The sequence below is a fragment of the Apodemus sylvaticus genome, chromosome 10, assembly GCF_947179515.1.
Source record: "Apodemus sylvaticus chromosome 10, mApoSyl1.1, whole genome shotgun sequence".
Lineage (NCBI taxonomy): Eukaryota > Metazoa > Chordata > Mammalia > Rodentia > Muridae > Apodemus > Apodemus sylvaticus.
Window position 1 is genome coordinate 49,890,540 of NC_067481.1, and position 27,650 is coordinate 49,918,189.

At 40.0% G+C, this 27,650-nt stretch overlaps 1 protein-coding gene across 1 annotated transcript; it reads right to left on the minus strand.

The window, feature by feature from the left end:
* Positions 1-9,325: 9,325 nt before the first annotated feature.
* LOC127694541 (olfactory receptor 1468-like) lies at positions 9,326-10,261 on the minus strand. Its single transcript, XM_052196031.1, has one exon. The coding sequence runs from the start codon at positions 10,259-10,261 to the stop codon at positions 9,326-9,328; it is 936 nt and encodes a 311-aa protein (XP_052051991.1).
* Between the last annotated feature and the right edge of the window lie 17,389 nt (positions 10,262-27,650).

Genomic DNA, 27,650 nt, shown 5'->3' on the forward strand with positions numbered 1-27,650 from the left:
GAGAGCACAAAGAAGCTGTGTTCCAGAGATAGCCAAGGTTGCACCTTGTGCTGCAGCTGTACTTGGTAATGTATAAGCGTCATCCAGGTGGTACTGGTTTTGAAGGAATGACGGACTTATGAAGATGAGCTGAGGCTTGGCTGTGAGAAGCCATGGAAGGCCATTGATAAAGGTGTAGCTTTAGTTGCAGTTGATGACCAAGGACTGAAAGAGTCATACAAAGAATTTGAGGCTTGGCACCATGAAGAGAGCCTATAAGAGGCTATTGGTGAAACCGAGTTGCAGTGGAATACACCAGTGTATTGGAGATGCCCGTACCATGGGATGATCACCAAGAACAGTAGTAGCATTAGAGTGGATAAGTCTGAGTTTATAGTACAACAGAGGGCAGATCTGTTTAGAAGTAACACCAGCCCTTTGGGGGAGCCCAGAAGATCATGTGTGGATCCCAGACAATGAAATAAGTAGCTGTAATTTTGACGTTGCCTTGGAGTCCCCAAGATGCTCCTGATGCCAGAATCATGAACTATCTGCTGAGGAAAGCTGTTAACAGGGAGTGGAAACAGTCCAGGAGAAAGTTTGCATTTAACAAAGATGAAAAAGGAGTTGGAGATCTGAAGACCACTTTGACATCAGATATGGATCTGCAGAGTTTGGAGTTTACCCATATGGTTTCCTTTCTTGCTTTGGGAAATACAGTTAAGTGGATGAATGTCAGAAGAGACTTTGAACTTTGGACTTTTAACATTGTTGAGATTTCTACAGATTATGGGGACTTTTGATGTTGTACTAGATGTATTTTGCATTATGCTATGTTTAGGTATGCCCCCTATACACTCATATGTTTGAATAAGAATATAGGTGCCAGGGAGTGGAATGTGGTGGTTTGTATATGCTTGGCCCAGGGAGTAGTACTATTAGAAGGTATGGCCATGTTGGATCAGGTATGTCATTGTGGGTGTGGCACTTTAAGTTGGGACTCTTTACTCTCTTCTATACTTGTTATCCTTAGGTTTTGTCTTCTCATTGTGTCCTGGATTTCCTGGATGTTTTGGGTTAGGAGCTTTTTGGTTTTTGCATTTTCTTTGACTATTGTGTCAATGTTTTCTATGGTATCTTCTGCACCTGAGATTCTCTCTTCTATCTCTTGTATTCTGTTGTTGATGCTTGTATTTATAACTCCTAGACTCTTTCCTAGGTTTTCTAGTTTTAGTGTTGTCTCCCTTTGTGATTTCTTTATTGTTTCTATAACCATAAAAAAGAGGTCATAGAAAGTTTCCCAACCAAAAAAAGCACTGGACCAGATGGCTTCAGTGCATAATTCTATCAGAACTTCAAAGAAGACCTAATACCAATACTCTTCAAACTATTCCACGAAATAGAAACAGAAGGAACTCTAGCCAACTCCTCCTATGAAGCCACAATTACGCTGATAACAAAACCACACAAAGATCCAACAAAGAAAGAGAACTTCAGGCCAATTACCCTTATGAATATTGATGCAGAAACACTCAATAAAATTCTTGCCAACCGAATACAAGAACACATCAAAATGATCATCCACCAGGGTCAAGTAGGCTTCATCCCAGGGATGCAGGGATGGTTCAATATAAGGAAATCCATCAATGCAACTACATAAACTCATATCCACTACAGAAACAAATCCACTAAGTAAACAAACTCAAAGAAAAAACCACATGGTTATTTCATTAGATGCTGAAAAAGCATTTGACAAAATTCAGCATCCTTTCATGCTAAAAGTCTTGGAAAGAACAGGAATTAAAGGCCCATACCTAAACATAGTTAAAGCAATATACAGCAAACCGATAGCCAACATCAAACTAAATGGAGAGAAACTTGAAGCAATCCCACTAAAATCAGGGACTAGACAAAGCTGCCCTCTCTCTCCATATCTTTTCAATATAGTACTTGAAGTTCTAGCAAGAGCTATTAGACAACATAAGGAGGTCAAAGGGATAAAATTGGAAAGGAAGAAGTCAAATTATCACTATTTGCAGATGATATGATAGGATACTTAAGTGACCCAAAACCTCCACCAGAGAACTTCTACAGCTGATAAACAACTTCAGCAAAGTGGCTGGTTATAAAATCAACTCAAGCAAATCAGTTGCCTTCCTATACTCAAAGGATAAGCAGACCGAGAAAGAAATTAGGGAAATGACACCCTTCACAATAGCCACAAACAATATAAAGTATCTTGGTGTGACACTAACCAAACAAATAAAAGATCTGTATGAGAAGAACTTCAGGTCTCTGAAGAAGGAAATTGAAGAAGACCTTAGAAAATGGAAAAATCTTCCATGCTCGTGGATTGGCAGGACTGATATAGTTAAAATGGCCATCAGCCAAAAGCAATATACAGATTCAATGCAATCCCCATGAAAATCCCAACTCAGTTCTTCATGGAGTTAGAAAAAGCAATTCTCAAGTTAATCTGGAATAACAAAAAACCCAGGATAGCTAAAACTATTCTCAACAATAAAAGAACTTTTGGGGGGAATCAGTATCCCAGACCTCAAGCAATACTACAGAGCAATAGTGTTAAAAACTGCATGAAAATATTTTATTGATAACTGAATATCAATGCTCTCAATTCCAACAAAAGACTGTTGAGCAGAATGTATTAGGAAACAGAAGCTACTTTATGCTGCCTCCAAGAAATACTCTTTACCACCAAAGACAGTTTACACTGTATAGAAAAAGATAGAGAAATGTCCTCTAACCTCCTCTACTATCTCTCTACCCATTCAAATCCATACCTTCTTTTCCTATATATAATTAGGTAACAAACTAGCAAGTAAAAAATAAAGAAAAACATAGGAAATATATACATATACAGAGATAATGAACCCACACATATAATATAACCTATAAACCAGTAGCCATAACATATGATCAAAAGACAAAGTACAACATGAACAAACGAAATATTATGAGATTGAAAAAAAAACTCCAAAAAATATCATTAAGTTTATTTTGATGCCTAGTAGTCTAGGAAATGCCCTTAAGCGTGCTTTGTATATACAGTAAGACTCCACTGGAGGAAATGAATTTTTTTCTGTGTGATAGCAATCAATTGGAGATAGCTTCTGAGTTAGGGATGGGAGATCATGTCCACTGGATCTTTGCAATCCTACGACTGCCATCTGGTATGACTTGTGTAGACCATAGACACTTACCACTCCAGTCTCTGGAGGTTAATATGTGCATCAGACCTTTTGTGTCTTGAAGGCATTGCAACCTTGGTGTCTTCCATCCCCACAGGCATTCTGCCTCCTAATTAGCATAGCTCCCTGAACCCTGAAAAGAGAGTTTTGATGGAGACACCCATTTAGGACTGAATGTCCCAAGACAAATTAATATCTGTACATTGTACATTTGTGGGTGTCCATATTTCATTCTATCTACTGTAGGAGGCAGCTTCTCTAGTGATGGCTGAGCAAAACATTGATCTATGGGAATAGCAGAATGTAGTTAGAAGTCATTATATTGCTACATTTCCTTAGCAGAACAACAGTATCTGATTTTATTCTGTGTCTATGGCATATCTAGTCCAAGTTTCTTGGTCACCTGAGCAGTGTCAGGCATGGCTTACATGTCTCACTGAGTGGGACTTAAATCCAATAATATTGTAGTGCTCATTACCTATGTAAGATTAGTGCCAATATGGCACTATCACATCATGTTTGTAGATCACCATTGTAAATCAAGGGGTATATAGCTGTGTTGTTATTTACCTTTCTCCTCTAGTAGTATCCAGAGTAACTTCTACCAGCCTGAACACATTCAATAGGCAAAGATTCAAGTTAGGTAGCAACTTGATTTCCGTGTTCAGTGATGTATGTAGGTAATGTTTTAAGCAATAGGACAATACCAAGTATTTGTAGAGAAATTTCCAGTTCCCTGAATATATTATATCTAATCAAATCATTGGCAGAAGGATGACATTGAATCCACCAAAACCCAGGGTATTTCCAAAGCTATTGGTTTCTCTGTACATACTGATGCTGCATACTTAAATCCTTGCAGTTACAGTGTAAAAATATCAATATGCAGAAAAAGAACTCTAGTCTAGAATTTAGTACTTTCATGAGTGTTGGAGAGATATCCTGTGATACATTTCTCTGTGATTCAGAGAAGTATCAGTTGATGGGAGCCAAGTGCAAAGAATAGAACCTAAAATCAAGTTACAAATCTATGGTTCTGTAGACAATGGTAGGTGTTATGGTGCTTTGAAATGCTGTAGAGGTTTACCTAAAGAGGTAAGGAGTGAAAAACAACAATGAGAATGAAGATCTAGGCTTTTAAAATATATTTACCTGACAATTAAAAATTATTTGAGGAAGATTTTTATTTACTAATTGACATATATACAAAATTAGCTCATATTCACACATAATATTTGTTAGTAGCAAGTGTGTCTCTCATAGGGACTATGTATCTGAAATTGAGTTGTATTGAAGAATGTTCTGTTTCATTATATTTTAGAATTAAATAATATTCTTTTTATTTTAGTTTATAGGAGGTTACAGCTAAGAGATTCCTTTGAGTCTCAGGAAAGACTCTTGACTTTTAAACTGTGTTGAGACTGTGAAAGATGATTGGACCATTAAAGTTGGATTAAGTGCATTGTGCTTTATGATCTGGCCATGAGTCTATGGTGGCAGGGATATTGAATATGGTCATTTTAATAAATATGTCCCTTGATGTCTCAGAAATGTGAACACATGGTACCCAGTTGGTGGCATTGTTTGGAAGGAACAATCTTTTATTAGATATTTTCTTTATTTACATTTCAAATGTTATCCCCTTTCCTGGCTTTCCCTCTGAAAGCACTCTATCCCATTCCCCCCACCCCCTGCTCAGCCACCTGCCCACTCCTGCTTCCCTGTCCTGCTGAGACATTGTGCCTTCTCAAAGCAATCTTGACAGATGAAGTATATCACTGTGGTCAGGCTTGGAGAGTTTAAAGACTTATCTAATTTCTAGTTCCTCTTTCTAATTTCTACTTCTTCTTAAAGACATGAGATCATTACAGAAAACTACAATCAATGAAATTTCACAGGACAACTTATTCTTTGCTTCCCAGTCCAAGCTGATACATTAACAACACAGCTACTGTAGTAAAGGCTTAGGGTAATCATGGAAGACAGGATGAAAAATTGTAAGATCCAAAGGGAAAAGAAGAGAGATTTTTGTCTCTTATAAATATCAGAGAAACTAAACCCATAGAGTTTTATAAACATGGGCCAAACAAGTATGCAGGAATGCTAACATGTATGGGGAAAGTATCATGGAACCTCAATGTTACACAAAGAACTATAAATAAGTAAGGAATACTAAGAGTGGGTGAAATAGTCTTCCTCAGGGAATATGCCCAGAATTTGTTATTTAAAATAAAACTGCCAGCCCTGAAATTATAAACATAGGAATATATGGACTTATCAGGTTATATTTATATATTTAGTAATATATATGCATAATACATATTTAAGAATTTCCAGGAAAGCAAGAGGCCCCCAGGACCCAACAGGAATGACATTAGGTAAAATACTTGACAAATGGGAGGGGGATCCTGTAGAGACCATATCCAGAGGTTAGGCAAGGCCCCGGTTGAGGGATGGAGTCACCCACTCATCACCAAATTTTTAACCCAAAATTCCTCCTGTCTAAAGGAAATATGGGGACAAAATGTGAGGCAGAGACTGAAGGATAGGCCATCCAGAGACTGCCTTACTTGGGAATCCGTCCCATACACAGATACCAAACCCAGACACTATTGCTGATGCCAAGAAGTGCTTGCTGACAGGAGCCTGATATGGTTGTCTCTGGAGAGGCTCTTCCAGAGCCTGAAAAATTCAGATGTGGATGCTCACAGCCAATCATTGGACTGGGCACAAGGAGTTGGGGAAAGGACAAAAGGAGCAGAGGGGTTTGCAACATCATAGGAATAACAACAATGTCAAGGAACCAGACCCCCCCCCCGCCCCCAGAGCTCCCAGGGACTAAAGAACCAACTAAAAAGTACACATGGAAGAACCCATTGCTCCAGGTGCATATGTAGCAGAAGACTGCCTTATCTGACATCAATGGGAGGGGAGGCCCTTAATCCTGTGTAGGCTTGATGCCCCTGTGTAGGGGAATGCAATGCTGGTAAGGTGGTAGTACACTGGTGAGTGGGTGGGGGAGCACCCTCATAGAAACAGGGGGAGGGAGGATGAAATAGGGAGTTTGTTGAGGGGATACCAGGAAAGGGGATAACATTTGAAATGTAATTGTAAATAAAAATATCCAATGAAATATACTGTAATAATGGTTTAGATGGCTCTGTCTCTTCAGGTTTTATACTTGCAGTGTGCAGCTCTCTGTTTAGGCTATTTCTAGTCAGTATGTTTTTCTGTTGTCAGCCAATGTCCTGTAGTTCTGGCATTTTAAACATATAGCGTCTTTACTAAAACCCAGGATTCAGTTTCACAGCAAACAGACTCTTGTGTTCTCCGAGACTATATTTCATTTGTTGCCTATCCTTGGTGACTCCCTGAAGCCATGGATGGATTATCTGTTGAACCCTTCACACTCAAATCTTCCATGTCAGCAATGACAGCACTGTTTAGCTGAGACTGCCAAGTTCAACTATCAGCTTGGGATAGAGCCTGGCTTCTTTAAATCACCCTTATCCATTCTTTTATAAATTGTTAGCTGTGCTGGGTCTTGCCAAAGTATTACTTTTACACTTGTTCTTCTGCAGAGAAGCCTTCTTCTTTACTGTGCTAATAATCTCTATAAAAACCACAGCCTCTTTTCCAGAACATGCCTTGGCTGTAATATTAAGCATCCTAAGGCTTCTTGTCACTTCAAACTGCGTATCTCTTTTTGCCCATATTGCTCTTTTTCCAAATAGAACCTACATAAGTGTTATTGATAATAATCATTCCACAAACTCAAAACTATGCATTATTAAACTTTTGGCAGTGAAAGTAATAGCCTATCAATTTAAAGATTACCCACAGCCAAGTTCCCAGGACAAGGGATAAATTCAGTCAAATTCTCTGCTAAAACATCATGCAATTGGCCCCTAGACCAGATTTTAAAATTGTTCCTTTCTGAAATTTATGACTTCTGGCTTAATAGTATGCATTACTCTCAGCATTATAGTCTTCCAGGCTCCTAGTAGAATGTTCTTTTAAGATCTACTCACAGCATTCAACCACTATTCTAGTCTAAAGTTACATACTCTTCCACATTCCTAAAAAATAGCAAAACCAACCAACCAACCAACCAACCAAAGCACCAACCAAACCACCTAATCACTCAGTCACTCAGTCACTCAGTCACTCAGTCACTCAGTCACTCAGTCACTCAGTCACTCACTCACTCACTCACTCACTCACTCAATCAATCAATCAATCAATCAATCAAAATCAACATGGTCTGGTTCTTCAAGCAACACCTCATTCTCTTATCTATCCAACTTCTTATCCAACTTACATATTAGTTACATTTCTGTTGTGATAATATACCATGTTTGAGGCAAACTTCCTTAAGAATTTTGTCTAGGAATAGATGTTGTTGTTCAGGAAATTGGATAGGAAATTACATCATAAATCAAGGCAAGTAACAAATGACAAAGGTCAAACTTTGGAAGCACATAAAGAGTTTAAGGTTCCTCATTGGGTTTAATTGACTTATGATTCTACCTGCAGCTGTCTTATGGGCAGATGAGAACAGGATGGCTCTCTGGAGGAAGCTGAAGGATATGCATGTATATATAAGGCCTACCAGAAGATATACAGTGATAAAATTGGGTAGGTCTGGTTTTTATAATTAGAGGCAGCAGAAGAACTGAATCAAACATAAAAAGAAGCCTGATACATGCCATCCTGATGCTAAGAGATTATAAAGGATTGTGGATCTCTTCTTTTGGGAATGGGAGAAAATGAAAATTAACTGTATAATAATATAGTCTTACCTCATACATGGGTTCAAACCTTTATTTTCACTGTGTGATATGGGAATTTGTCAAGTTTCCCTTTCTAGCCACCAAACATTTATGGCTACCTTCTCTACTTGCCTTTTATAAAGAATAAAATCCCCAAATTTAAAATGTCAAAATATACACAAGAATAACATCCTTAAAATCTGCACTGTTTACGTCTAGATCCCTGTATCACTACTGGAGAAAAATTACAGCCAATGGGTACAAGATAATTCCAAGGAATATACCAAATATAATGCTGTAGTAACAGTGTTACAAAAATTGATTGGGCCAAGGCCTTCTCTGAAAAGATTACACAGACATGAAAATAAATGAGGATGAGGAAAACACTTAGAAACTTGTGTGCAATTTTCTATAGGATGCTATATGCGGTAGATATTACCATGTATTTGTCAGTATGAGATTTTGTGTGTTCCTGAATATTGAAATATTTAAAAATGATACCACAGATAATACAAAAAAAAATGATGCATAGATAATGGTAAGATCCCAGGACATATTTTAATGATGTATAGAATGGATATGTCATTTAGAAAAATATAGCAAAAGAGTTCTTGTCAGAATTTTTTCTACTTTATAGGCTTTTATTTCTACTATCTTTCTCTGTTCTTAACTCTGCAAAACTAAGTAGGAGAAAAATAAGGCTAAAAGAGAAGTAGGGTATTGAATTTGTTAGCTACTTCCTGTCGAGTAGGGTCACTAAATTCCCTGGGACAATTTTGATTTTTGTTATAGGATATACCCAACAAGCAACTAGCAAGTGCAACAAAAGCAATCAGGAATAGTAGAAACAGAGGCAGTAGCAGTAGCAGTAGCAGTAGCAGCAGCATCAAGAGCAGCAGCAGTAGCAGCAGCAACAGCGGTTATGTCTCCTCTATGGGCACTAACCTTTTTATACCTCCCCAAGAGACCAAAGAATTCCAAATGTCATACATTTGAAGAAACTATCTGTAGATGGCAAAATCTCACTTCTGCTAGAGCAGGAGGTAATTTATAGTCTGCATTTGTGGACAATATAAAGTAGCCCCATATTTCACACCTAGGATTAGAATGAAAATATATTACTATATTCTTAAAGAATCTGAAATTCTTACCACAAGTTCTTATTAACTACTTTTCAAGAATGAAATGGGCATGAAAGCAGAGTGGGATCCATAGTTAATACACATTTTACTCATAAAATAATTATATCATATGTTCATTTGGTAGAATAGTCTAAAGTGAGGAAAAGTCAGGAAATTCTAGTAGATAGATCAATATATCCACTTAATTATGCTATAAAGAACATCTGAAAGATGGTTATCATAGTCAGAGAAGAGTATTCTTTTGAAATAATCTTTTTAGGGCTCCCTTCATGTCTCTGTTCCTCAGGCTGTAGATGAAAGGGTTCAACATTGGAGTCACCACTGTGTACATCAGAGACATGATGGTGTCTCTCAGAGTAGAGTTATTAGAAGATGGACAAAGGTAGAGGACAATAATTGTCCCATAGAACAGTGACACTACACACAGATGAGAACCACAAGTGGAGAAGAGCTTGTGGATGCGTCGAGTTGAAGGGACCTTGAGGATGGAGGAGACAATGCATGCATAAGACACTATGATGATTAGAAATGGAAGTATGACAACAAGCCCTCCTATGATCAATATCATCAACTCATTAATGTGAATATCAGAACAGGCCAGCTTCAGGATAGCAGACAGATCACAGAAAAAATGGGGGATCACATTGTTTTCACAGAAAGACAACCTAGTTAAGAGCAAAGTGTGCAACATGGCATAAAATGTTGTCAGCACCCAGGACAACAATGCCAGACTCACACAGAGTTTGGGGCTCATGATGCTGGTGTAATGAAGGGGGAAGCAGATGGCCACATAGCGGTCATAAGCCATGGTTACAAGTAGGAAGTTCTCAAGGGCTGCAAAAAATAGAAAAAAGTACACTTGTGTCAGACATTCTGCATAGGGGATGGATGGTACTTGGCTCTGCATGTTCAGCAGCAACTGGGGTGTTGTGACAGACGAAAAGCCGAGATCAGTGAGGGACAAGTTGCTGAGAAACAAGTACATGGGTGTGTGGAGATGGGAGTCCAGAATAATGAGGATGACGATGATGAGGTTCCCCAGGACAGAGGTGAGGTACATGGCCAAGATCAGGACATAGAACAGGAGTTGGTGCTCTTTTGGAATGGGCAGGCCCAGGAGGAGGAATTGAGAGATGGCAGTCTGGTTGTTTCCAAGCATGATCTTCTTTTAATATCTGAAAGGGTAATAGTAGGCTACTTGAAAATATAAAATAAAAAATCTCATAGTCATCACATTATATTTCAAAAAGCTAGAATTTCTACAGCTGTAAATAATTTGTTTTTTTTTTACATGTTTCACCATTCAGTCCCTTAATTTCTACTCTTATCTGAGATACAAAATGTTCTTGGTTTTCTCTTACTTGCCAGGTGATTGTGTGCTCTCAGAGATTATGAATTTTGTTTAGCTCTGTCAGTTTCTTGTGCATCAATATTCCTTAGGCCTCAGTGAAGATTGTTTAGTTTTATGATTATATGTCTACAGATATGAAAATGTCATGTACTTAAATGGCTTAGATTACAATTTAAGACTCAGGTTGGATTTCTATCTTACCCTAGAGAGCTCTTATTTCCAAGGATGAATGACTTCCCCCCCTAGAATGTATGGCAGGTCTTGTAAACACAGCAAATTTAAAATAAAACTCCCAGCCTCAGGCTCTTCCTAGTCTTTCCCATCTGTCTTCACTCCTTCCCATCATTCAAAGGAATTTGTGCTCAAAGCTGACATCTGAGAGTTGTATTTCATTTATTCACTTCCTTCACTATCTATACCCCATTAATAAATGTTATAGATCCCAAAGCTCATATTTTCTTTATTTCATCTTTATCCTAATTATTACTAACATAGACAAAAGTATTAACCCACATGAACTATTGAAACCACCTCTCAAATATCCTCCCTAATTTTGAACTGACATACTTTTCTCAAACAGCTTCCTTTGCTCTCTACATATAAAGTGAAAATACAATCATCCTTCCTTGCTTGTGATTTTTTATTGGAGTCACAATGCTTAGATGATAAAATCTAAATTTCCTTCAGGGGCTCACTTGACATTGACATGCCTAAGTTTCCCTATATCCAGTCACATTTGGTCATACAAATACTCTGTGTTCTAATCTCAGGTATGCTGGGCTTTACTCATATTTTTGAGTTCTCTGCCTTTCACACTTGATGTTCCATATGCCTGGTAATTTATTCTTTTTGCTTAAGCTCACCTAAATTACCATTTATACATCAGGAACTGTACATAGACTTTCAAAGATAAATCTCCCAAGTGCGTCTTAAGACTGCTACCATTTTCTCACTGTGTCTGGTACTCATCTTACAGCACTCAATGCTTCAGTCAGCTTCTTATAACTGATTCCCAGAAGATTGTAAACTCCATTCTGGAAAGACATGTCTGCATTCAACTTGCAGCTAGGACATTCTGCTTACTGAGTTCATTTACACAGTATGCCATTAATATTATTAGCTCTATTTTGCATTAGGAAATGTAGTCATGCTATTTTCAAAGACATAGATGATTTATGAAATTAGATTATCTACTACTATTAATTTGTCCCTTACAAGAATTTCCAAGTTAAACATTTTACCTCTAGTTTTGACTTTGTGTTATAATTCTGCACATGGACACTACCCTAGAGCTTTATGTTTGAGACTTATTTGTGTTAACCAAACCAAATGATACTCTGCACATCTTTATATTTCATTCAAATGACATAATTGATATCAGTATGTTAAGAAAACATATGGTGGTAATTTTAGTAGCTGTGGGAATATTTCTATGCTGCTTTTATCTGGGTTCCTTTACATTCATGTACCAAGTGCCTATTAATTTAATTTATTAATTCAGCTTTGTCCTTCTATTAGTCTTGTACACAATTCGGTAAGTATTTACCCTAATACACTGGTATTACCTGGTATAATGTGATGGCTCCATACACACAACTGAAGGCATTAACAAAACAATATGCAATCATCTAAGGAAGAAAGGACTCTGGCTGTGGAGTACGCTTACTTTCAAGGCTGTACTTGCCAGGTTTGCCCTGGGTATCAGACTCCACACAGTTTTCAGATTGTCCGGTTCATAGTCTAGAAAACTAATTTATTAAAAATTAACCGTTGTTTACACTTTGTCTTATAATTAATTTCTACCTGTATGCACACTTATTTTGTGGATATTGTATGGGTACTTTGGATTCTGAAATATTCTGATGACATTAAATTCCACTATACATCATATCTGACAAATGAAACAAAGTCTTATTATAGGGCCCATTGTGTAGATTCCCCTCTTAAAATGCTTAATTTCTCTTCATTAACAAATTGTATATTTCAGTGTTATGAGCCAACATTAAGGGAAGGAAAATGTCTACTGAAATCTCACACAAAGTTTGTAGGGAATTTGATTCTCATATAACTGTGAAGGTAGCATTTCTGGTGTTGAGTGTGACTAGGAATCACAGATGAGAAAGTTCATGTGTAAATGCTGCATGAAGTAAACAGTTTCATGACTCCTAGACCTATGAGATTCCAAGTTTCCTGGTTACAGCAAACCTAAGAATCTTTTAAGATGGTGCCTCTAAAATTTAATGTGAGTGAAAACTCACTAGGATACTTATTCCAATGTTGATATTATCCTCCAATTAAGATATTGCAATTTTAATTTACACCCAGAGAAAGAGAATTGCTGTGGTAAATGGAATGAACTATCTTTTATTTATAGGTCAGAAGTCTCCTCAGAAAAATTGGAATTCCATTCCTGGTGTGAGATCAATCTGAATTTTTGAAATCTTTTGAGATAATTTTAAAATAAAAAGTCTAAGAACTACTGCATAATCCTGCATGGACTACAGCACTCTTGTGACACTGAAGTGATAAAAGTATGGGGAAAATATAATATGCAGTGATAGTAATGATAATTTTCATTAAAAATATATCTGGAAAATAGTAGTTAACATCCTTGTGGAAGTTTAGAAGATTGGAAAGAGAGAGAGAGAGATCGAATAGAGAAATATCACCACTAAAACTCCATACTGAAGAATATCATTCAACCAGGGAAACTAGAGCATCCTTCCCAACTCACCTACGATATATTCGATCAACTCTGAGACCCCAGCCTGAGATATTATTACCATATTAATTGCAAAACTGTGAAGTAATGCCTCTATGTTCATAATCTGTGTACTGTCCCTGCTCATATGTTCTAGCATACACAACTCTGGGCATAAGGGAATGTGCTCTCCGGAGTCCAGATTCTGGAATAAGTTAACCAAGACACATTAATTAGTCAGAACCTTTCTTGAGCAATTAGGAGTCCTGCAACTATAAGTGATTCAACCATGATGAAATATGGCTCTGTTTAGGGGAAGGTGGCAATGGCATGATATTCATAGGTAGATGTATAGTCATTGATTCCCTTGGGGGTTGGCAGGAATCTTTCATGCTTAGAACATATTTATGGATTATTAAAAGTACAATTATGAGATTCCTAAAGTACATAAGCACAATACTCTGCTTGACTTAAAATATATTAGAAGTATGATGATTCAAACTAGAATACAATCAGAATTTGTGGCAGCAAATTATGATGGGAAGCAATGCTTTTGAAAGATTCTCAGATATCCCACTCTCAATGCAACCTAACTTGCTATAAACAGGCCCTAGGATAGATGGATGTATATGGTACTAAAAAATTCCTAGTATATAAAATCCCATTTTCTATATATGTCCATAAATGATAAAAATAACTCCTTCAATTCATTTTCAATTAATGTAGGTAAATATCTTTTGAAAGCCTGTGGATCTGTGCTTTTCTATGTGAAACTTAGCAGCTTGTCTCCCCATCACAGCTTGTCCCCCCATCATATTCCTACCATTTTCCACAGAACCATAGATGACACATTTACTTCTGATCTCAGTGCCTGTGGCACTTGGCCCCCATCATCTGGTTCACATGCTGTAGAGATGCTGACTATTTTCATTCCAATGGACTCTACATATTTATTGGTCTTACAATCACTAGATTATTATAAATGGCAGTAACATTTGCTTTTGTACATGAAAATGATATGTGATACTTTAATTTCAATTCTATGTTCCAGTTTTGTATAAAATCCAAGAATTATTTAGTGATATGTATCATTTATCCCACATTGAGTGATAACCCTACTCTTTGTACTGTATTTCATAAAAACTATGGTTATAACATGTTTCCTCAAACTCATGTATGAAAGGCCTTGTTCCAAATGCAGTGTTCAGAGGGCTTTGTAGACATGATGGTATCTTTCCAACCCTGACCCAGTCAATAGATACATCCAGTGATGAGTCACAATGTGATAGCATTATGGAGAGATTGGAGAAACTAAGATGCCACACATTTTTGGAGGAGGTAGACCACAAGCGTATTTTTGATTGGCACACTTGTTTCTGTTGTACCATCTCTCTCTCTCTCTCTCTCTCTCTCTCTCTCTCTCTCTCTCTCTCTCTCTCTCTCTCTCTCTCTCTTCACTTTCCAGTTGTCATGAGGTGGAAAGTTTGTTCTTTTATCCCATACACTTATATTGATGTATAACTTCAATGCAATATCAGGAGTGTTAAGCCATGTGACTATGAACAAATATCTGAAATCATGATTTGAATAGGCCTTTATTAAAAAAGTAGTTTATTTCAACTGTTTAATCACAGAGGTGAAGAACCGACTAAATGAGCAGATATTACCCAGCATAAGAACACACACTTTGGAAATTATGTAGACTTTGTGTAATATTGTCGGTCTTTTGTCTCCAAATTTATTTTATCCACAGCAGCAGATCAAGTTATATGCTTAAAATAGGTGAACTTGACAGCACCTCACTTCCATCTTGATGAATATGCTTTCAGTTTTTGTACTGAGACCTATCTGGATCATAGAGGCAGTTGTCGTAGGAGATTGCCCTAATATTAATGCAAATACTAAGTTCTGTTGTCCTTTTTTGAGAAAATTATTTTAGACAGTGAGAGATGTGAACTGGGGTTGTTTCTGCATATGGATACTTTTGCAAAATAATTGGAAGAGTTTACATCTGTAGCACCAATTGGTAAAGAGCAACCAATAGAGTCTGCAATAGCCTGAGTTATTTGCATGTTTCCGTGGAGCCCCTTTGGCCAGCAACTGGTGAAACATGTTCAGGACACTGGACACTTCTTTATGAACTGATGGTAATATTCTATTTTTGAAAGCAACACCAAGATATCTCACAGAGCATCATATTGGCGCCTAACCAATATGGTACTAGAAGTTACTCTGTACAGTACTGGAGTTGAAATGTGGTCACTAACTTAGCTATAAACCCTGTGATATACAACAGTGACCTGTTAACATGATATGCTGCTGCAAATATGACACAAGACTTGTGAGAGCAACTAACCATTACCTAAATTTTTAATTATTTGTTTGATGAAATATAATATAGTCAACACAATATTGATACAATAATGCGGGACAAGGGAACCCAACAGAAAAAAAAAAGCCTCAAGTAAAGGCACAAGAAACAGAGACCCACTCATTTATACACTCAGAAATCCCATAAAAATACTAAGCTAAAAGCTAAAATATTTACCTAGAGGAGCTGGTGCAGACCTGTGTTTGCCATGTGCTTTCTGCTTCTGTCTTTGTGTATTCATATAAGCAGTGTTACTTTTATTTAAAGGGCCTTGATCTCTTAATTTTCTCTATCCCCTTTGGTTCTTATACTTTGCCTTTCTTTGGAGTTGCATTAGCTCTGTGGAGAGGAATTTGATGTAAATATTCCATTTAGTGCTTTGTGTTCCAAGGACTCTCTGTTCTTCATCAGTCTCTGGGTCTCTGTACCTGTTCCTGTGTGTTATAGGAAGGAGCCTCTTTTCATCAGTGATGATGACTGAATAAGGCATTGGTCTAAGAGTATAGCAGAGTAAAATTAGGAGTCACTTTATTGCTAATTTTAATTTTAGACCAGTAGTATTTGGTTTATCCTAGGGTTCAGAGCTATCTAGTCTCTGACTTTTGCTTACTCATCTAATTGGGTATGGGTTTCATCTTGTGGAGTAGACTTTAAACCAAATCAGACACTGTTTGGCTACTCTCATAAGTTCTGTGTTGCCTTTGCCCTAACAATAGTCCAAAGGAGATAGATCGTTGGTCAAAGGTTTTGTGGCTGGGTTAACATTTACGTAACCTGCAGAGTACTGCCTATACAAAAACACATGAATGTAGGAGTGAAGGCTCCATGGGGTACCAGTTCAATTTTTCCATTTTCAGTAGTGGTGTAACTATTGTCCTCAATAAAGAAGCCCCACTCTCAGTGTGCAGAGAATAATCCATTGTTTTGGCAACTGCCTGTGTTTTTTGCAGATTTACATAAGAGTCTCTTGGCTACCCACTCATTTAAGTCAACTCCATGAGATGGAACTTATGCCTGATGTTGTTCTGGTTACCAAGAACTTGGGACTAGAGAAACCATAAAATTAGGATAAATTAAGCAATAATGTGCTACTAAAGAATGTAACAGAGGGGCGGCGGTGGCGGCGGTGCAGCAGTGGCTGGTCCAGCTGAAGGGCGATCAGCAGTGGAACCAAGGCGACACAGGGTCCAGTTAGGCCCTGCGCCCACGACCACTGACCTTCGCTGACCATCCGGGCGGCAAGCAGCTGCAGTCGTGCGGCACCTTTCCTGCATGGAAGCCACTTCAGAACTCGGCCTCCCACCAGTCAGGAGAGGTGCATCCATCTTGGTTCGGACTCCAGGGATTGGACAGACTGAGGTACACAAACATAATCCGAGGCCAACACTGCGGTGGTCTGAGCCTGACAGGCGTTGGCCTGCACCCAGGCCCTGGGCTGGTCGGGGGGCCATCGGGGTGCCAACCCAGCCAGGAGGTTTTTTGCCCAGGCCTGCGCGCGCGCCACCATTTTGCCTGCAGGACGACAGAGAGCTCTGGCAGGCAGACCTGTAACAGGCATAGCCTGAGGGTAACAAAGCAGGGGTCTAGGCCCAAAAAGGCACAGGACTGACCCCAAGAACTGGGCGGCTTGGTGGGCCATCTGTGAGTCAACCCGCCCAGGAGGTTGTTAGCACAGCAGACTCTCCCGGCACTTTCAGGGAGCGCGGGCACGCACGCCCACCATCCTAGTCACCTGGCAGACCCAATTAACAGTCATAGCCCTAGGGGAACTTTGCTCGGACCTTGGCCTCCCAGGCTTTTGCCTGGACTCAGGGCCTTGGCGGCCAGGCTAACCTTGTGTGCGCCAGCCTGGTTGGCGGATCGGCTGCCCAGCGGAGTGAGCGGAACACAGGGGAGGTCACAGCAGCATACACCGTCGGCACTCCCTGGGGGTGCACACGGGCTCCATCTGGTCCACAGACACAATCTGGGGCAAGGCCTCAGGTGGAAGCCCTCAGCTCTACTCTCTCCGCTTCTGGATCCAGATCAGCCTGGGCGGCAGCACTACATCTCCAAGTCCTGCAAGAGGCTAGCTGGGCTTCTGGGCGGCCAGCTGGGAGAAGTCAGTGTGCTCCAGTGAATCCAGCGGGCCCCAGCGGGAGCCTTCGGGTGCCTGCTTTGGGATCTGAACAGCCTGGGCAGCAGCACCCTGTCTACAAGCAGTGCAGGAGGTAAGCTGTGCACCAGAGGCCAACTGGGAAGGGGCAGCTTGCACTGGTGAGTCCAGCACTGACAAGACAAACTAACACCAGTGAGAACTAGATGGCAAAAGGCAAACGCAGGAACATCACTAACAGAAATCAAGGCAATATGGCAACATATGAACCCAATTCTCCTCTACCAACATGTCCTGGATACCCCATCACACCAGTAAAACAAGATTTGGATTTAAAATCACTGGTCATGATGCTGGTACAGGAACACATGAAGGTCATACATAAAGAAATTCAGGAGAAAATGGATCAAAAGTTAGAAGCCCTTGCAAGGGAAACACAAAAATCATTGAAAGAAATCCAGGAGAATACAAAAGCCAACAAGGAGGAAATGCAAAAAAAAAAAAAAAACACTTAAAGAAATACAGGAGAACTTTGGTCAACAGGCTGAGGTCATGAAAGAGGAAACACAAAAATCTCTTAAAGAAATACAGGAGAACTTTGGTCAACAGGCTGAGGTCATGAAAGAGGAAACACAAAAATCTCTTAAAGAATTACAGGAAAGCACAAACAAGCAAGTGAAGGAGCTAAGCAAAACCATCCAGGATCTAAAATCAGAAGTAGAAACAACTAAGAAAACTTGAAGGGAGACAAATTTGGAGATAGAAAGCCTTGGGAAGAAATCAGGGGACAGAGATGCAAATATCAACAACAGAATACAAGAGATAGAAGAAAGAATCTCAGATGCTGAAGATTCCATAGAAACCATGGACTCAACAGTTAAAGAAAATGCAAAATGCAAAAAGCTTGTAACCCAAAATATCCAGGAAATCCAGGACACAATGAGAAGACCAAACCTAAGGATTATAGGCATAGATGAGAGTGAAGATTTACAACTTAAAGGGCCAGCAAATATCTTCAATAAAATTATGGAAGAAAACTTGCCTAACCTAAAGAGAGAGATGCCCATGAATATACAAGAAGCCTACAGAACTCCAAACAGACTGGACCAGAACAGAAATACTTCCCGTCACATAATAATCAAAACACCAAATGTTCTAAACAAAGAAAGAATACTAAAGGCAGTAAGAGAAAAAGGCCAAGTAACATATAAAGGAAGACCTATCAGAATCACAGCAGACTTTTCACCTGAGACTATGAAGGCTAGAAGGTCCTGGGCAGATCTCATGCAGACTCTAAGAGAACACAAATGCCAACCAAAACTACTATATCCAGCAAAACTCTCAATCACCATAGATGGAGAAACTAAGATATTTCATGACAAAACCAAGTTTACCCAATATCTATCCACAAACCCAGCCCTAAAAAGGATAATAGGAGGACAACACCAATACAAGGAGGGAAACTTCACCCTGGAAAAAGCAAGATAGTAACCTTTCATCAAACCCAAAAGAAGTTAAGCATTCAAATTTAAAAAATAACGTCAAAAATGATAGGAAGTAACAATCACTATTCCTTAATATCTCTTAACATCAATGGACTTAATGCCCCAATAAAAAGACACAGACTAACTGAATGGATACGTAACAGGACCCTACATTTTGCTCCTTACAGGAAACACACCTCAGGGTCAAAGACAAACACTACCTTAGAGTAAAAGGCTGGAAGACAATTTTACAAGCAAATGGTCTCAGGAAACAAGCTGGAGTAGCCATTTTAATATCAGATAAAATTGACTTTCAACCCAAAGTCATCAAAAGAGACTCTGAGGGACACTTCTTGCTGGTCAAAGGAAAAATACAAAAAGAAGAACTGTCAATCCTGAACATCTATGCCCCAAATGCAAGGGCACCCTCTTTCGTAAAAGAAACTTTATTAAAACTAAAAGCACACATTGCACCTAACACAATAATTGTGGGTGACTTCAGCACTGCACTTTCCTCAATGGACCGATCAGGAAAACAGAAACTAAACAGGGACACAATGAAACCAATTGAAGCTTTGGACCAATTAGATTTAACAGATATATATAGAACATTCTATCCTAAAACAAAAGAATATACCTTTTTCTCAGCACCTCAGAGTACCTTCTCCAAAATCGACCATATAATTGGTCACAAGACAGACCTCAACAAATATAAGAAGATAGAGCTAATCTCATGCCTCCTATCTGATCACTATGGAGTAAAAGTGGTCTTCAATAGCAACAGAAACAACAGAAAACCCACATACACGTGGAAACTGAACAATACTCTACTCAATGATACCTTGGTCAAGGAAGAAATAAAGAAAGAAATTAAAGACTTTTTAGAACACAATGAAAATGAAAACACAACATACCCAAATCTATGGGACACAATGAAAGCAGTGCTAAGAGGAAAACTCATAGCCTGGAGTGCCTCCAAAAAGAAAATGGAGAGAGCATACATTACCAGCTTAATGACACACCCGAAAGCCCTAGAACAAAAAGAAGCTTTTTCGCCCAGGAGGAGTAGAAGGCATGAAATCATCAAACTCAGGGCCGAAATCAATCAAGTAGAAACAAAGAGAACCATACAAAAAATCAGCAAAACCAGGAGCTGGTTCTTTGAGAAAATCAACAAGATAGATAAACCCTTAGCCAGACTGACCAAAGGGCACAGAGAAAGTATCCAAATTAACAAACTTAGAAATGAAAAGGGAGATATAACAACGGAAACTGAGGAAATCCAAAAAATCATCAGATCCTACTACAAGAGCCTGTACTCAACACAACTGGAGAATATGGAGGAAATGGACAATTTCCTTGACAGATACCAAATACTAAAATTAAATCAGGACCAACTAGACCATCTAAACAGTCCCATCATGCCTAAAGAAATAGAAGGAGTCATAGAAAGTCTTCCAACCAAAAAAAGCACAGGACCAGATGGCTTCAGTGCAGAATTCTACCAGACCTTCAAAGAAGAGTTAACACCAATACTCTTCAAACTATTCCACAAAATAGAAACAGAAGGAACACTACCCAGTTCCTTCTACGAAGCCACAATTACGCTGATACCAAAGCCACAAAAAGATCCAACAAAGAAAGAGAACTTCAGACCAATTTCCCTTATGAACATCGATGCAAAAATACTCAATAAAATTCTTGCCAACCGAATCCAAGAACACATCAAAACGATCATCCACCATGATCAAGTAGGCTTTATCCCAGGAATGCAGGGTTGGTTCAATATACGTAAATCCATCAATACAATCCACTACATAAACAAACTCAAAGAACAAAACCACATGGTCATTTCATTGGATGCTGAAAAAGCATTTGACAAAATTCAGCATCCTTTCATGCTTAAAGTCTTGGAGAGAACAGGAATTCAAGGCCCATACCTAAACATAGTAAAAGCAATATACAGCAAACCGGTAGCCAGCATCAAACTAAATGGAGAGAAACTTGAAGCAATCCCACTGAAATCAGGGACCAGACAAGGCTGCCCCCTTTCTCTTTATCTTTTCAATATTGTACTTGAGGTACTACCTTGGGCAATTCGACAACATAAGGAGGTCAAAGGGATACAAATTGAAAAGGAAGAAGTCAAACTATCATTATTTGCAGACGACATGATCGTCTACCTAAGTGACCCAAAGAACTCCACTAGAGAGCTCCTACAGCTGATAAACAACTTCAGCAAAGTGGAAGGTTATAAAATCAACTCAAGCAAATCAGTGGCCTTCCTATACTCAAAGGATAAGCAGGCTGAGAAAGAAATTAGGGAAATGAACCCCTTCACAATAGCCACAAACAGTATAAAGTATCTTGGGGTGACTCTTACCAAACATGTGAAAGATCTGTATGACAAGAACTTCAAGACTCTGAAGAAGGAAATGGAAGAAGACCTCAAAAAATGGGAAAACCTCCCATGCTCATGGATCGGTAGAATCAATATAGTTAAAATGGCCATTTTGCCTAAAGCACTATACAGATTCAATGCAATACCCATCAAAATCCCAACTCAATTCTTCACAGAGTTAGAAAGAGCAATTATCAAATTCATCTGGAACAACAAAAAACCCAGGATAGCTAAAACTATTCTCAGCAACAAACGAAAGTCTGGGGAAATCAGTATCCCTGACCTCAAGCAATACTACAGAGCAATAGTGTTAAAAACTGCATGGTATTGGTACAGTGACAGGCAGGAGGATCAATGGAACAGGATTGAAGATCCAGAAATGAACCCACACACCTATGGCCACTTGATCCTCGACAAAGAGGCTGAAAACATCCAATGGAAAAAAGATAGCCTTTTCAACAAATGGTGCTGGTTCAACTGGAGGTCAGCATGCAGAAGAATGCGAATTGATCCATCCTTGTCTCCTTGTACTAAGCTCAAATCCAAATGGATCAAGGACCTCCACATAAAGCCAGACACTCTGAAGCTAATAGAAAAGAAACTGGGGAAGACCCTTGAGGACATGGGTACAGGGAGAAAGTTTCTGAACAGAACACCAATAGCGTATGCTCTAAGAGCAAGAATTGACAAATGGGACCTCATAAAATTACAAAGTTTCTGTAAGGCAAAGGACACCATCAAGAGGACAGATCGGCAACCAACAAATTGGGAAAAGATCTTCACCAATCCTACATCAGATAGAGGGCTAATATCCAATATATATAAAGAACTCAAGAAGTTAGACTCCAGAAAACCAAACAACCCTATTAAAAAATGGGGTACAGAGTTAAACAAAGAATTCTCACCTGAAGAACTTCGGATGGCGGAGAAGCATCTTAAAAAATGCTCAACTTCATTAGTCTTTAGGGAAATGCAAATCAAAACAACCCTAAGATTTCATTTTACACCAGTCAGAATGGCTAAGATTAAAAATTCAGGAGACAGCAGGTGTTGGAGAGGGTGTGGAGAAAGAGGAACACTCCTCCACTGCTGGTGGGGTTGCAAATTGGTACAACCACTCTGGAAATCAGTCTGGCGGTTCCTCTGAAAACTGGGCACCTCACTTCCAGAAGATCCTGCTATACCACTCCTGGGCATATACCCAGAAGACTCCCCACCATGTAATAAGGATACATGTTCTACTATGTTCATAGCAGCCCTATTTATAATTGCCAGATGCTGGAAAGAACCCAGGTATCCCTCAACAGAAGAGTGGATGCAAAAAATGTGGTATATCTACACAATAGAGTACTATTCAGCCCTTAGAAACAATGAATTCATGAAATTCTTAGGCAAATGGATGGAGCTAGAGAATTTCATACTAAGTGAGGTAACCCAGACTCAAAAGGTGAATCATGGTATGCACTCACTAATAAGTGGATATTAACCTAGAAAACTGGAATACCCAAAACATAATCCACACATCAAATGAGGTACAAGAAGAAATGAGGAGTGGCCCCTGGTTCTGGAAAGACTCAGTGAAACAGTATTCGGCAAAACCAGAACGGGGAAGTGGAAAGGGGTGGGTGGGAGGGCAGGGGAAGAGAAGGGGGCTTACGGGACTTTCGGGGAGTGGGGGGGCTAGAAAAGGGAAATCATTTAAAATGTAAATAAATTATATAGAATAAAAAAAAGAATAAAAAAAAGAATGTAACAATATGATGAGAATTTAACAACACTCTGCTCTATCATCCATTGATCAGTGCCTTGCTCATCCATTATCAGAGAAGCTTTTCTCCTACAGTAGATGGATACTACCCACAACTGGTCAATTTGCAGAAATTGAGAAGCCTTGGTTCACTCAGACCTAAATGGTATGTTTCCATCAAACGTCTCTTCTCAGAGCTTTGGGAAATTTGCAGGAGCAGGAAGAATTGTGAGAGTCAGTAGGGATGGAATATACCTAGGAAAAATGCCTTTCACACACAACAGGATTGCTGCACATATGAATTGCCAGAAAATGTTGTTGCATGCTTAGGAAGTGTACAAGTCTAAGCTATATGTGTTGGTTTTTCGACGTAGGTCTGTCTGCCTACTCCAAAGCACAGGTCACCTGTCTGCTTGCTGCACGGGCCACGGGGATGCAGTGAAGATGTGGGCCGCAATGGGATACACCAGGCCAAACAGTTCCACGTGGGACTTTATTTAAGATGGGGAAAGGGGTAGCAGGCAGGAAGAAGGAAGGAAAGAAGGGGCGGGGAGAAATGCTACCCAGTTATATACAGGTGATTATGTAAATTACAGGTAAAGGTGGGCCATTGAATTCTGGGTATATGGCAGCTGTTGCCTTGGCAACAGGCCCATACACTGTCCTAATTGTCACCTGTATGACATCACAGGCCTCGCAGGTCTCGGTACCTACATCCCTGCATTTCTTCCATTAAAAAGAAAAGGAAAAGAAAGGGGGGCGATGATGAAAAGGAGTGAGGGTGCCGTGTCTCTTAAACTACTTCCTGCTGTCTAGGGGTGTTGTCAATTTCGGGGTGTAGCTGACTTTCATCATTGGGGTCCACTTGGTACGTGTTGGCATCAGGTACATCTGGAGACAGCGGCTCTTCTGTGGGCAGCGGCTGGTAATTCTGTAACAAGCTGATTAATAGTTTGGTTAGAAATTTTTTGTATTTGCCATTGGAGGAATGTAGAAACAAGATTAATTAATTAATCAGGCAGGGAGCAAACAATTACACCAGGAAGATGACTAGAAAAGGTGTTACAAAAGGGAGTGTCCATTTCCATACAGGGTTTTTGAAAATGCCAGAACTGGAGGTCTCACAATCTCTGAAGTCTTTTATGTCTGACTGAAGCTCCTGGATTTTGTTTCTCACTATCCTGAATTGGTTGACATAGAAACAGCATTCTTCTTGGAGGAACAGGCAAAGACCACCTTCTTTAGCTGTCAGGACATCTAGGCCCCGTCGGTTCTGAAGCACCATGGCTGCCAAAGAATCAATCTGCTTCTGGATAGTAAGCACAGTTTCAGACATTCCCTGGAGATCGCTTTTAAACTGGGAAGTGAATGTATTGTATTGGGCCAGAGAAGTCGTTATTCTTGCCACACCAGTACCAACACCTATGGCTATTCCTGTAGCAACCAAGAGTGGCACAATCTGAACTGCCCTCTCAGGTCGAGCATCTATCATATCTACAACTGGGATTGGCAGGGGCTCATTTCCCTGGATTACTCCCAGCTCAGGGAAAAGGAGTACCAATGTGCAAACTCCTGACCAGCTGGCAGGTAGGCGATGATATACTTGAGTGCCACAAAGAATTGATGTGTTCTGGATTGCAGGGCATTGTGGCAGAGCTGATACATCAAGGCTACAGTTTTATTACAGTTTAGGGAGCTTAGTGTTCCTACAGAACGTGTCCCAGAGGTCTTAAAACAATTTGCCATGCCAAAGAGAGGGACAGAGGTAAGGTATGGAGTCATGGTGACATCGGAGTCAGGTCAGTTAACAAAAGGTGAGGTAAGGTTATTTGGCAGTATCACTGGAGAATCTGAAAGTGACAGTTTTTAGTCAATTCCTGGGAGTACACAAAACCAACAATCTTTAAAGTGACCAGGCCTGGTGACATTAAGGAGCTGGTATGCTGAGGTCAAGGTTTGAAGCAACAGGTGAAATGACAAGTTAGTGCCATTTATGAGGGGTGCTGTCAAAGAATCAAGGACCTCAGAGGAGTGTTTAATTATTTCCCCTACTTTTCCAATATCTAGGGGTTGGGCGATTGAGATATATTTTCTTTGAAAATGGATGGTACTTACTGGGGAACTGGGCTGGATTTTACAATAGAGCTTACCAACAACTCCTGTCTCCCACCTGGAACCCCATGGGTCTTGTATGTAGAAGAAAAGTGTCTTGCGGTGTTGATAGAAGAAATGATTGACCCGTGATCCTAGCATATGTATATGACAAGACCAATATGGGCACCCCCCATATTCGTCTGGCCATTTTTTTTACAACAATCTTCTGTCTGGTCAAAGAGAAAGCAAGTATAGAGATCATAATACTTAGATGGGATAACAGATACAGGAATGACCACAATTTGGATCCGTTCCTGGCATCCGGCTATGGAGCAGTTTCCTGATCCTATTTGGAAAGAGTGTTTGTTATCTATGCGGGTTTCTTGAACCTCAAATCTCCAGATGTATGGACTGCTCTGGATGGAAATGGAGAACAGCAGGGGTGGGACAAGAAACCCATGTCTAATCCAAGGAGGTCAAGCTTAGCTGCCAGAGTGGAGTCTCATGTTCTGGAATTGGGGACAAGGTGGATGGTCTCGATGTCCTCCAGAGCTTAATAGAGCACGGTCCTGTTAAGGTTGACGTGTATGAAGAAGAGTCATTTTTAGGTAGAGGAATGAAAGATTTAAGGTGAGATAGATGGACCCAATGAGAGAATCCTTCGAGTTTAGCAGCTGTAGGGGTTACAAGAATCACCTTAAAAGGGCCCTGCCATTTGGGAGAGAGGGGTGAGGGCCAATGATCTGGAGGGGATAAGAGAACTTGGTCTCCAATGTTGACAGGCAGTGGACAGGAGACAGTCTATGGCCACGGTAGATGGTGGTCAGCAAAGTCCCATAGGAGAGAGTGAAGGTGGCAAAGCAATAGGGTGAGTAGGTGGTTTGGGAGGGGAGAGCATTTAGGTGAAAGACCAGGAGCTAAAACTGGACGTCCATACATGAGTTCAAAGGGGGAGATAAGAAGAGATCACTTGGGGAGAGCTTGTAGCCTGAAAAGAGCCAGAGGTAGGAGTTTTACCCAGTCAAGGTGAAGTTCCTGTGATAGCTTAGCAAGAGTGGTTTTTAAAGAGCGATTAGTTCTTTCTACCTTACCTGAAGATTGAGGATGGTAGGGAATGTGAAAATGCCAAGAGATGTTTAAGGCCTTAGATAGACTCTGAGAGATCTGGGAAGTAAATTCAGGACCATTGTCTGACTGAAGGAAGGCTGGAACACCAAATCGGGGGATGATCTCTCGGAGGAGGAGATCAGAGACTATCTGAGCTCTTTTGTTAGTGGTGGGAAAGGCTTCTACCCACCCCGAGAAGGTGTCCACCAAGACCAGGAGGTACTTGGCATGCTTGACAGTAGGCATATGATTAAAGTCAAGTTTCCAGTCAGTTCCAGGAAGGGAACCTCTAGCCTGATGAGTAGATAAAGGGGTACTACAATATCTCGAGTTGGAATCTGACATCTGACAGATTTTACAAGAAGCAGTGATAGATTTTAAGAAATTTAAGTCTTCAGGAGTAGGCTGTAAGTGGGTCTTAACAAAAGAAGATAACGCTCAGCTGTTAGGATGAAAGAGTTGGTAAAGATAGGATAGAGTTTGGCGAGTGTCAGGGGGTGGAGGTAGAGATGTGGGTTGTAGTGTAAGGATGTCTTGGGGAAGGTGAGGTGAGTTTAGCCCCCTAAGGGCCGCAGCTCTAGCTGCCTCATCAGCTCAGTTGTTTCCCTTAGATATAATAGAGTCATCCGTCTGGTGGGATCTGTAGTGGACAATCCCAATAGCTGTGGGGAGATGGGAGGCCTTTAGCAAGGCTAAAATATGGTTTGCATTAGTAACTGATCCTTCTGTTGTGATAAGTAACCCACGCTCTTTCCAGATAGCAGCGTGGGACAGGAGGATATGGAAAGCATATTTGGAATCTGTATAGACATTGAGGGATTGTCCCTGTGACAGTTGAAAGGCACAGGTGAGAGCTATTAGCTCAGCCTGTTGATTAGTGGTGTGTACAGGAAGAGCCTGAGCCTCTACCACCTCGGTGTCTGACACTATGGCATAGCCAGCTTTTCTAGTCCCTTCATATAGAAAGGAGCTTCCATCTGTGTACCAAGTATAAATGGCTTGAGGCAATGTGCCCTCCTGTATGTGTGAAGGATGAGGTAATAGTTGCTGCAAAGTCTCAGTGCAGGAATGAGACAGGGAGTGGTTAGTATTAGGTCGGGGAAGAAGAGTAGAAATATTAAGAGGAGGACACAATTGGAAGGTGAGCATGGAATCCTCTATTAGCGCTACGTGGAAAGAAAGAATTCTGGAGGGAGG

What these genes read in the sequence shown, in the direction of transcription:
- LOC127694541 (XM_052196031.1), bottom strand. Translation starts at nt 10,261, where the DNA reads ATGCTTGGAAACAACCAGACTGCCATCTCTCAATTCCTCCTCCTGGGC.